Source organism: Tupaia chinensis, unplaced genomic scaffold, assembly GCF_000334495.1.
Source record: "Tupaia chinensis unplaced genomic scaffold, TupChi_1.0 Scaffold000601_1, whole genome shotgun sequence".
In the NCBI taxonomy this organism is placed as follows: domain Eukaryota; kingdom Metazoa; phylum Chordata; class Mammalia; order Scandentia; family Tupaiidae; genus Tupaia; species Tupaia belangeri.
The window spans coordinates 1463184-1475362 of NW_006160119.1; the positions used below are offsets into that span (position 1 = coordinate 1463184).

General features: G+C 49.2%; 1 protein-coding gene across 1 annotated transcript in view; it reads right to left on the bottom strand.

Annotated features, from left to right (window-relative positions):
• COL6A5 (collagen type VI alpha 5 chain) overlaps positions 1 to 12179 on the bottom strand; it is an 84683-nt gene that overhangs the window by 57924 nt on the left and 14580 nt on the right. The window contains 11 exon segments of the mRNA XM_006158515.2: positions 2184 to 2237; positions 2347 to 2391; positions 2497 to 2523; positions 2887 to 2958; positions 3737 to 3790; positions 5964 to 6056; positions 6853 to 6995; positions 7394 to 7475; positions 7583 to 7923; positions 9542 to 10117; positions 12047 to 12179. The exon segment at positions 12047 to 12179 is cut by the window's right edge and continues 446 nt beyond it. Of these exon segments, the coding sequence (XP_006158577.1) occupies positions 2184 to 2237; positions 2347 to 2391; positions 2497 to 2523; positions 2887 to 2958; positions 3737 to 3790; positions 5964 to 6056; positions 6853 to 6995; positions 7394 to 7475; positions 7583 to 7923; positions 9542 to 10117; positions 12047 to 12179 (1620 nt within the window).

Consider the following 12179-nt stretch of genomic DNA (forward strand, 5'->3'; position numbering starts at 1 on the left):
GCCCTGTGCGCCCCCGCCCCGTCGTGCTGCCACTGGCCACAGGGAGCCCCCGAGCCCTTGACACGTGGCCAGCGTGATGGAGGAGATGTTTTATTGATCTAATTTGAATTTTAACCTAATCAATCTTGTGCGGCTAGTGGCTGCTGCATGGGCAACCCCAGGCAGGCTGGTGACTTCTGGCTTCTAGAATGTTCCATCGTCACCTTTGACCTAACTGTCCCCAAGTACACTTGCCATCGTCGGGATCCTCGAAGGTGTTTGGGCTGGTTCCCCATGTTCTGCTCCTCTTGGCTCCTCCATCAGGAGACCTCACGTCCCAGAGCCCAAGCTCAGGGAGGCAGGGAGATGCCGAGGGAGGCCTTGGCCGAGTCTAACCCTGACAGCGAGGGCCCCCTTCACACACCGGCATCTGCTCGCCATGGCCCTGGCTGTGCTACGTCCCTAAAACTGCATCCTCGGGTCTGCTCTCCTTGCGTTCCTTTACTTGAGGCTTCGTCATCCCCACCTATGGTTCGGTCTCTCCTCCTCCCATCATGTCATGGCCAACACCTCCTCCACCACAGCCCAGCAATGGCTCTCAACCACAAACCCGGGTGTGACCTGCTGCTTACGCTCTTTCAAAGGGTCTCTACTGCCTGGTGCTTATGAGCCCAAGTCCCTGCATGGCTCCCCTGGGTGGCCCCAGCCTCTCCTGCTGCCTCCTGCTGCTCCCCTTCCTCTGCTGCACTCCAATGCTCCCTCCACACACAGCAGCTCAAGGGGGCCCCACGGTTCAGGTCCTTGCTCAGCCGGTCCCTCTATCACAAATGCCCTTCCTCTGCACCTTGCCTTGCTAACTGCTACTCATCTTCAGCTCAGGGATCATTTCCTCCAGGAAGGCCTCCTGGACACCCCACCCCGAGGCTGAGTTCGGTGCCTTCCTTGGGCTCCCGTGTGGACGTCCACGTCTTGGCCCCAGTTACATCCGTGTGACCACCGTCTATGGCTGTGTGTCTCCTCAACTACGGCACAGCAGGCTGAGGACAAGGACGACACAGCCCATGTCTGATTCTTCAGTACAGAGCTCGATGCCTAGCACGTGGCAGGTGCTCACAGAGAGCTGACACGCAGATCAGCACACAAAAGCAGAGCTGCCTGGAATCCAGTAGGCACACATTAATGAATGCAGAAATGGATTTAAAACAAACGTTTCATGGCGATCTGCTATACCACGGCCACTAAAATATTTCTGTTGCTCTGCTTGCTCCCCCAACCCCGGTACAGTGCAGAACGCAGAGACCACTGACGGGCAAAAGCATTTCTTTTGAAACTACTGGAAGACATGCCCTTAGAAGAACCTTGCATGCTTCGGGACCAGCAGGTGGCATGGTGGTTAAGGTTCAGGTCCTGGACCTGGTGGCTTGCTTTCTCGTTTTCCCTATCTCTCTCTGTCTCTCTCTCTCTCTGGTCAAATTAAAATAAATGAATGAATAAATAAAATAAAATAAAATAAAATAAATCTTAAAAAAAAAAGAGAACCTCGCATGCTTTGAGTTTTCCTAGGTGGAAATTCTTGAAGATTACATAGTTGCCCACTTGTTGCAAATGGGAACACGGCAAGAATTCCACGGTGTTAGGCTTTCGTCATGTGGGTCAGTCAACTGTGAATTTGATCCCCAAGACACCCAGAAATTAAGACTGTCTCTGGAGGCAGCAGGTGGTGTGGTGATTAAGGCACTGCACTCCCACATGGCTGACCATGGTTCAAATCATGGACCCAGTGGCTTGAAAATCATGCCACACACGTGTGCAGGCGTGCCCCAAATCCTGAGAGAATGGAGGAGAAGGGACTGTGGTGTGGCCATCTCCCTCGGGGGGTGATTTCTCACTTACCCTCACTGTGTCTCTTTTTCTCCCTCTCCAGTGAGAACATACACACACACACATTCCACATGGCCAACTATGTGGTTCAGGTCCTGGACTTGTCAGCTTGGAACACATGCCAGGTATGTGTGCCTACATGCCCAATGTCCCGGAAGAAGGGCGAGATGGAGAGGGTGCAGTGTGGCCACGCCCCGTGGAGGGGATGCGCTCTCACTCCCAACCCCAGCCCAGCCCCGCCTCCCTCTGGCAAAAACAGCAATGACGAAACAACCTCTCTCTGTCACCAAATCCTTCTTCTTTGATGTACTTAGAACTATTACCTGAGATCCTGAATCACCTTTTTCTCCTTTTTTTCCAGGAAACCCACGAAAGCCCTAAAAGAACATAAGAAAAACTAAAATTCCCATTAAAATACACATACACATACACACATACATACCAGCCCGGGGATGGCTCTATGATACTGAAAGGAGAGCGGCGTACCTCCTCCCCACCGAGGCCATCAAGCCCGTTGTCTCCAAGCTCTCCCTGAGAGACAAGGAGAGACAGTGGTCAGGAAGAGGAGGTCTCTGCAGCTTTTTGGGAAAATGACCTCATTAGGAAACGAGCTTGGCTGGGGAGAAACCACAGTACCTTATCTCCAGGAAATCCTCTGGCTCCCTGCAAAAGAGCAAATATCTCTCACTGGCGCATCGAAGATGGGGCAGGGGTGCACAGGCTGTGCGGGGGGAGAGAGGCTCCCTACGCAGGGGTGCACAGGCTGTGCGGGGGGAGAGAGGCTCCCTACGCTAGGCCACTGCTCGCTTCTTCAGCTGCCTCTGGCTACACAGCCGCAAAGGGTCACATGGATTAATGACTGTGCAAGGCTCCCTGAGAGTGTCAAGAAGCAGAGTTAATCTGCAGATGGGAACACAGACAAAACTGGGGAGAGAGAGAAGGGGTGACGGAGGAGAGAATGTGGGGTGGGAGGAGGGGGGAGGAGGAGCTGGAGGTGACAGAGAACAGCACTTGCTGCGGTTTTACCTTTAGGCCTCGCTCTCCGGGACACCCCACAGTCCCTTTTCCTCCTTGAGGCCCAGTCTCTCCTCGTCTTCCCTACGGAAAACAGTACGCACAGTTGTGATGTTTGCTGGGAGCTGCCAGCTGTTTATCCTAGCCGGGCTAGTGCATGCCTGCACCCGGAGGCAGACGAAGCGAGCCTCCCGTGAGCTCCTTCACTAAGTCCCGCTCCCCCACCATGTTCAGAAGCACTCCCACCAACCCGCAGGGCCAGGACCACAGGAAGGTAAGGATGAGCTCAGCCCCGCGTGCCCTCCTCAGACAGTGCACCCCCAGGCCGCTCTTCACACCCCCAGTGCCCCACGTTGGCACCCTGCCCCAGCTCAGTGCTCTGTGCTGCTGGCAGTCCAGAAGTGAGTGGGCTCTCGGGGGCGCCTGGGAAAATCCGCCAGGTGGACGATCCCACAGTCAGACCGTCCACGCCCAGGAAGAGCACCCAAGGCCAGCACCCCGCGTGCCCGCTTCCTGCTCTCCGGGAAGTGTTTAGATACAGGCAAATTTGTGTTCCTCGAGAGCAGGGACCCAACCATCTCTTCTGTTCGAAAATAAGGCTTTGCTATTTTCTCCCCCGAATTTCCTAAAATCGAGAGGAAAGACATTTGTGGGACACAGATGCAGTTATCTGTTGGCGAGCGCGTGTACTCTCCACCGGCTGGACCGAGGTGTGTGGCATGCCGGGCAAAGCCTCTTTACAATCTAAATGATAGACAGCAATTACATGTATAAATAGTAATTAAAAAATAAGATAAGGCTTTGCACAAAGAACATCACTGTGTGTGTGTGTGCTGGGGGAAGCGTAGTCACGGAAACTTACAGGGTCCCCGTCCTCTCCCCTGTGTCCTCTGCTGCCTTTAAGACCTGAAGAACCCTGGGGGGAAAAGAGAGAAGTCGTTTTAGCCATCCCCATCCATGCCCCTAGAGAAGTCACGAGGGATTCTACAGCCTCCTTCCACTGGCTGTCATTTCTGCAGACGCGGTTGTGCGTCTGGGGGGTCTGTGGGTCTCTGCAGCTGGCTTCGGCTGCTGCGTTCAGCTCTGACGGTTCTCTGCAGAAGCCTGCTGTAATGCCAGGAAGCCACCTTCAGGTCCACCTTGCTGGGGGTTCCAGGGCCACTCCTGTCCGGGAGGGCGCAGGGGAAATGCAATCACCACTCCCTTACCAGGCCTTCAATGCCACTTCAGAATAAAATGCCCCTTTTATCTTTTTTGTGTTTTTTGAGAGCTCAAGAAGCGTAAGTGCTTCCACCACCAAGTTTGCATAGACATAAATGCTGACCCTCTCTCCCTCGGCCACGTGTGGTTTAACTGCGGTGGCTTACTGTGCGAAGAGGTCACAGGAAGTTTGCCTTCCTGCCCTGGACACAGGTCCCAGCTGCGCTCTTGCACCAGGAGGGGCCGTGCCCCCGATTCATAGCTCTAGTGTTGACCTGAGCAAAGTCAGAAGAGAGCGAGGCAGCACTAAATGAAAGCCTCCCGATGCAGTAACTCCTCCACTATTGGGCCCAGCCAGTGGCATAGTGGTTAAAGCGCTGGACACTCCCACACGGCCAACCATGGTTCAAATCCTGGACCTGGTGGCTTGCTTTCTCACTTTCCCTTGCTCTGTGTGTGTGTGTCTGGTCAAATTAAAATAAATGAATGAATATATAAAAACTAAATAAATAATTATTTAAAGAAAAAGTTCACTGTTTACTAGCCTTCCACAAGGGGGCCCATGCAGAACCCTGCAGCAAGTATGTGTTTGATATTTTCAAGGACAACCAAAGATGTCTTTTTGGTTGTGAGAGCCAAAATTCATTTGAAAAAGTGAAGAAAGCATAAAGAGATCACTTAATTTATTATAAAGGAAATGTGTGTAGCCCCACCCAGGACAAAGCCGGACATTACTGGCAAGCTGGCACTGTGACCGTCCCCGTCACGGTCAGTCTGCACTGTCCTCCCGCCTCATCCCCGGAGTGCACTTCTGACTCTGTTCATTGATTTAGTCCATGAGAGAGAGAGGAGAGAGAGCAGCCCCTCTGACAGGTCTTCACACTGGTCCAGCCCAGCCTCAGCCAGCGAGATCATGGGCAGACATGCACGTACACCTCCCACCCCCGTGCAGAGGACACCTTGGGGCGTGAACCTGGGGCCTGCCCACACAGCCCCAGCGTCGAAGAGCATCGCATTCCCTCTGTGCACTGCAGCCGGCCACTGGCTTTTACGATAATACTCCCTTGCTTTTTAAAAATCCTCCACCTCCTACAATTCGTCCCTAAACGCTATGGGTTAGTTTTCTGGTTTTCAAACTTTTTATAAATGGAATTGTATCATCTATATTCCTCTGTGTTCTGATTTTTCCCCAGCATTACTGCATTGGCAACATTTATCCATGTTGTGCATAATTATAGTTCACTCATTTTTATTGCCATAGAGAACTCCATCGACAATATCATGATGTATTTATCCATTCCTTGGTTGGGTAACTGATCTTTTGTAATTTGTTTTTTGAAAAGGCTATTAATCAGCATTGCTGTGATCTTTTTGCCATGCAATTTTGTTGCATTGATGATGAAGCACAACTCCCTCCACTATTCTGAACACTTCTGCCACCTCTCAAACGGTCTGAGGCACACATGAAAGTGTAAATTACAAAACCGAGAAGCAAAAGCATCAAGATGTTGTAAGAGAAAAGGAAGTGATTCTGGATAGCAGTATCAAAAGTGAGCCTTTCTCAACTCCCCCCTTCCACAGAAGTCACATGGAAGGCCCAGAGTGGGGCCAGCACGTGGCGTGGGGGTCAAGGGACTGGACTCCTGCTTGGCTTGCTTTCTCACTTTCCCTCTTTCTCTCTCCCCCTCTCTCTGTCTCTCTCTGGTGAGCATATGCACCTTATAGCAAACTTTAATATTAAGTTAAATAAATAGATTTTTTTTAAAAATGAAATGCCCCAGGCAATTACACTAGCATCAAATGAAGATCGCAGACTCAACCACTCAGTCTCGGTCCCACCCATATCGAATCGAGGCATTAGGTAAAAGAATGTCATGGCTGAATGGCACCTTCAAGGCTTGTTGTCCTCGGATCCCTTGAAATCCCGGGGTCCCGGAACACTTGCAAAATGTACAACAGCAGGTCCTTTCTGCAATGTTCCCCTAGGAGGAAGCAGAGTTGAGTGAGTAACAATTGTTGGGGACTTCATTACACGTGACCCACGCTCCCAGAAATCATAACCTGCAATCTGCAGATGCACCTTGTCCCTTTGGGCGAGGGGCTACAGCGAATGAGAGGGTGTGTTACTTCACACGTAGGAGGGCCCCAGGGTCACAACTGCATTGGCCATGTTCCCTCACCAGTGGGAAAGGTGCCCAGCCTGCGAGTGCCCACAGGCCAAGTCTTCCCAAGACTGATTAGTTCCTAGTTGACAGTCTCCTGTTTCCTGCAGCATAAACGGTTGGGAGCTTTTTAATTTGATTAGGGGTTTCTCAGGTTTTTTTCTTTTCCCTACTTTCTTTCTTTTGCTTAGTTCCCTATGAATTCGTTTAATAAGATGACAGAGTGAAATGGCAAAAACGAAACTGTGATGCGCTGGTCTTTCACACTTCTCCATACACTAAAGATCATGCACTTAATTTAGAGGGGCAGATAAAGGCAATCTTTGAAAGTACTCTCCCTCCGACCCTCTCCCCACTTCCACCCTCATCCCCCACTGTCTCTAGAATCACCATTACTCTCCATGCCTTTCTACCTTCGGATCTTTCAGTCTCTGCCGTAAAGTGCTGACGTTCGGTACACATTGAGTGGAGACAAACAGTGCCTCTCTTTCATAGTCTGGCTTGCTTCACTTAGTAGTAAATCTTCCATATTTGTCTACTTTCTATCAAATGCCAAGGTCTCATTTTTTTCTGGCTAGTAATATTCCACAGGGTAGATTTTTTAAATTCAACTCACCAGGTACTGTGACAGCAGTTGGCCCAGATCCCTCATTCCAATGGTCAGGTGAGTCCTGTAATCAAATCCTTTTCCGAATTCAAAGCTGGCAAAGTCATCGTGAGCAGGTGTGCTCAGGGACACCACCAACAGAGCATCGAGTCCTGTTCAGCACAAACGGCAGAGATAAAACAGAGAGGATGTACATGAGGAAGGAAAGCGTGGCAGACTCACTCAGGGACAGCAGTGAAGACCCTGACAGCAGTTTTGCCTCGTTTTCTGTAGGCTCAACAGGCTCTTGTGTCTGCCTTTAGTAAGAAATCCTCTGATAAAAAGAATTCAAAGGAAACTACTTACAGGTCTTACAGAAAAACACTCGAAGAAAACTTGGCTCTCAGCACCAATTTTGATATAATTCTTGGGCATTCAAAAGTGATTTTTAAGAAAGGACATTGTTCATTTTCTGAGTTTTCTTTTCTATGCCAGAGCGAGAGAGACGGACAAGGGATACTGTTATCCCCTGCTTCTTACACCTTCATCACTTAAATCTTCAGCTCCATACCTGCTTCTCTGAGCCTGTCTGACTGATCTTCAAGCGTCGCGAGGGTCTCCTCCTGGAGACCGTCTGAAAAGATTAGCAGCACCTGGAGAGAGGGGGAGCAGAGGATGGGGTGATGTGGGAGCTGGATCTGGACTGGAGGAGGAGGAGAAGCAAATGGGAGAGGGTGAAGATAGAACCTGACAGGGATACCTGACCCCGGGATGCAGATTTATCCTCAAATGTGTCCCACAGTGACCGCAAGAACTGCGCGTTCAGGTGAGTTGGCCCACTGACGTTGACTTGCAGCAAGCTGTCAAATATCGCTTTCTGGTAGATCTGAAACTTGGAAGGGAATCCTTGATCGTCATTCACCTTAAAGGCCAAACTCACTTGCGTGTCTGAGCCTGCACCACAGCTCACGCCTCTGAGGGAGGTGATACCCTCCAAGATTCCTGGGAGGTACGATTCCAGCCGGGGGTGGCCCTGGAACAGAGGCTGCCCACGCCGGTGTGTGGAAAGGTCGAACCCAACCACTACATCCACGAAGCAATCTGGAGACCAAAGAAACAAGGTCAGAGTCACGAGTAGACAGGAGTGGAAGGGTACATGGGTGGGACAAAGGAGCATCGTCATGCTCCAGAGCTAGAGGGTCTTTGGTACCCAGAGCATGTTCTAGAAGGAAGAGCCTCGCTCTTATGGTGACATATAACACAGGTGTTCCCTCTGTCCCCTTTCAAACATTACAAGTTCCAAAGGTAAAGTTTAAGCCATAGTTCAGTCTCATTCTCAGAGGTTTTGTGTGTTTGCATGTACATTTCTTCTAATGATGACATATGCTGCTTCATAGAATCACAATCTATTAAAGATCTGAATTGTCTTTAGTGATTATTTAATTTCCAGAGTTCACAAATGCAAATGGCTGCAAAAGTCAGGGAGTTAACATAAATGAATCAAGTGGGCAGGGTATAAAAGCCAGACTAGAGAATCGTGACCCATCCCTGGATCCGCTCACTACTCAGCTCCAGCCAACAGTAGCCATGTGGAAAATGGGACCCAGTGCTATCATATCTCCTATTTCCTCCCCCCAAAAGAAGCCTGAAATGTACATTTTTTACGTATAAAATCTCCAGCTCTTAAATGCCATCCACTGATTTAACATGTTATGAACCCTGTAAATGGGACAAATGGACTTCAACGACAAGCTGACGTTTGGTCTCCTCTGATTCTGTCCAGGTGGGGACTTTGCACATGAAGAGGCAGTGATCCGTGGAAGTTGGAACTCTGGCTTTCTGAGTCCAAGCCCAGGGCTCTTTCTACCATTGCAATCTGCCTTCATTTGAGCACTAGATAGGACATAAAATGTCTGGAGAGCTTGAAAATACTCATTTTGTGAAAGAAGTGGCTTCAGTCATAGCTTTAGAACAGAACCACTGTGAGGACTCCACACATCATAGGAATCCCACAAAACATTTTCATCCACTGACGCTTGCCGACATCACCTTCCCTCCTCCCAGACCCACATCTACAGAACCCGAGTCCTCTTTGGCTGTTCTAAACAGGGACTGAGTATCGGTGGCCCCCAGATGGGCCACTGTTCTCCACTTCATTTTCTCACTCGCCCACCAGACTCATCTGCCTTACTGCCTTGTCTCTGCAGTCATTTCCATCTAGGACCTCTGGGTTAGATACTCTCCAAGGATAATCCAACTTCTATTACGTTATGATTGTATGGACGTCCTCATTAAAAGAAGGAAGCATGCACTATGCACGCACATGTTCACGCATGCGCACGGGGTCCTCTACAGGATGATTGACTGAAGCTAAGATACTGAAACTTACAGCCAGCAAGAGTTTCTTTCATGTATTTCCTACTGGGTGCAGGGCATTGTCTTAGGACTTACGTAAGCAGAGCAGGGAGACAGGAGACAGACCCAGGGGCCAAGAGAAGCATAAATACTGAATTGCAGAGAGGGGCCAGGACTGACCGGAGGACACAGCCACAGGCCCCTCCAGCCTCAACATCCTTCCTTATTTCTAAGCGAGGCCGCTGGACGCCAAGCCTGCTGGAAGCAGGGGGAGGTCTCTTCTCGCCGCCCACTATTCTCGGCATGTGTCTTGCTGGAGCTAGCCTGTGAAACACCCGGGACGTGGGGACCAAACCACACTTACTGGTTTTTCCGCAGCTCTGGCAAATTTCGCGAACCACTCTTTTTTTCACATCCACGTTATTTAATTTGTTAAAGTCTTGAAAAGTGATTACTTTTTCAGAATTGCCTGTTATGGGCAAAAGCCGTTCCTTGTGAACATCTCCTATGCCCAAAACCAGGACACAGATCCCAAGCTCTCTGAGGGTCTTTACAGCACTCTCTACATTGTAACGGGGGTCCCCAGACGTGATGACGACCAGCGTCTGAGGGACCCCGGCATTTCTTCTCCCGCCGACGGAGGGGTCAAACATGTCGCTCACGTGCTTAAGGGCAAAGTCGATGCGCGGAAGCCCGTTGCTCTTGGTGACCTTCTGAATGCGCGTCTTCCACTGGGCTTTAGTCAGAGAGTTTTCCAACTCAACGATTTCCCTGTACAGGCCCCCAAACTGAGCCATCCCAATCTTCATCCTCTGAGACTGAATGTCAAAATTATCAAGTAAGTCTAACAAGAAAGTTGTCATGGTAACGAACTGGGAATCAGAAACCAGGTTAGAGCCGTCACAAAGGAAAATCACGTCTGCTTCTTGAAGGTTACAGACTGCAATAGGAAAAAAGAATAAAATAATTTTCCTCATGAATCATTTAAAAATGTTTCCGTTACTTGGATACTTAAGTTGCTTTGCTAAACATTTAAATTGCTTTGCGGTAGCAGTTAATTCAAATAAGTTCACAGAAGAGCGAATCGCTGGCCCTTAAAGAGAAGGGGAATAGTAGCAAAGGGAAAGGTAATATCGATAGTATTGTTTTCTCGAATTTTAATAATCTACATGACTTCATTTGAACAGACACCACAGTTACTCAGAGGAAGAAAGTAGGACATTTACATAGATTGGATATGCTTATTAAAAGGTAATTACAATGGTTAGAAGTCCCTTCAACACACCCAGCCAAGGTAATAACATGACTGTACTATTATCAGTATTATAATTATTATACGTGCTACTTTATTATTATTATTACTGCTAGAAGCTACGTGAGTTGGCCAGAAGAAACAGGGAGACCGAGAAAGCACCCCCAATAGGGTGTGATCACTCCACAGTCCCCTCTCCTCTTTCTCGATCCATTTGGGATTGTGCACACACGCATATCTTCCCGGTGTGTTTTCAGGCCACTACGATTGGGATTCAAAGCATACTTGGCCATGAGGGATCACGCTCCCTCAACCACTAGACCTTGGGTTGGCCCTGTTCATGCTACCATTTTGCATTTATATCGAGAATTACCATTTAAAATACGGTTTTGGCATACAATAACACAGCTAATAATTATGACCACCTTATGAGGAAGTACTCTAATTTTATGGATCTAGACATGGACTCCAGAGATTAAGTAACTTGCCGAGGGCACACAGTTGCTATGAGGAAGAGCTGGTACATGGACCTCTAGATCCTCTTACCCTTGAATTCATGCTGTCTCTACGGCATTTTAAAAAATATCATAACCCAAACATTAAGCCTACATGGGTCAAGTGCTAGTGTCTAGTGAACAGGACATGGGTCCTCTCCAAGAAACGCAGTGTGATATGTCCCCAAACCAATATGGAATGCCTTCCATGTTCAATTCCAGCCAAACTCAACTGCGGGAGGGGGAACAACACTAAAGTGACTGATTATTAATGGTGACTATGGCAGCAGGTTACCCGTGTCACACCAGTCCTGGTAGGCCGGGTCGCAAATCTCACCCTTCCTGACTCACACGTGGTTCTCTGGCCACTGACCCCACTTCATCTCTTAGCCCTCTCATCCCAGCAGCCAGTCTCTGTAATACTGCCTTCACTTCCCTCTTCCCCTCAGGGTCCTCATTGGACTCGAACTTCTCATTGTCCTGTAGGGTACTTAGAACTCCATTGAGAGGGCCCTGGATCCTTAAATACAAAAGTCTTCCATTTAAACCCTGAAACTCTCCCCTGGAGTTTGGCCTGGAACAGATACTCCGTGACTGACTAGAGACCACAAAGCAGATTGTGCAGCATGAGTCCCCACTAATGGGGTAAGGGGGATATGACCCTAAGAAGAGCTGAAACTTTAATTTTTGTCCAAGGTTTTTGCCATCAGGTGCATGCACTCACCTAAGAGGAGAGGGACAGAGACCTACAGAGAGAGGGAAAGGGAGAAGTCACCTCCTGGGGAGGTGCCACAATCCTCCATTCTCCTCTCAGGATTTTGGACATGCACGCACATTTGCCCAGCATGATTTTCAAGTCAGCCATGTGGGAGTCTAGTGCCTTAACCATCACACCGCCTGCTGGCCCCTGAAACTTTCTCGTGTAATCTCTCGACGCATGCTGTCATGGCAAGGAACTTGCGGAAACTTGCTCAACTGGCCCGTTTCTTTTAGACGAGAAAATCGGTGGCCGAAGCAGAGAAATGGCCAGCCCACGGCACCCAGGTAATGGGAAGCCAAGACTCAAATGCATTTTTCTTTAGACTTTCATCGCCATCCAAAGGAACTGAACATAGCAACTTACCCTCTTGTGCATTGGTGCACATGCTTTCTTGTAGAGGCAGGTAAACGTCCTTCAGTTTGTCAAAATTATCCACGTGGATGGTGTTGTTCTTGTCTCCCGCCATCGCCTCGAGTTCTTCCTGGTTGGCCTTCCC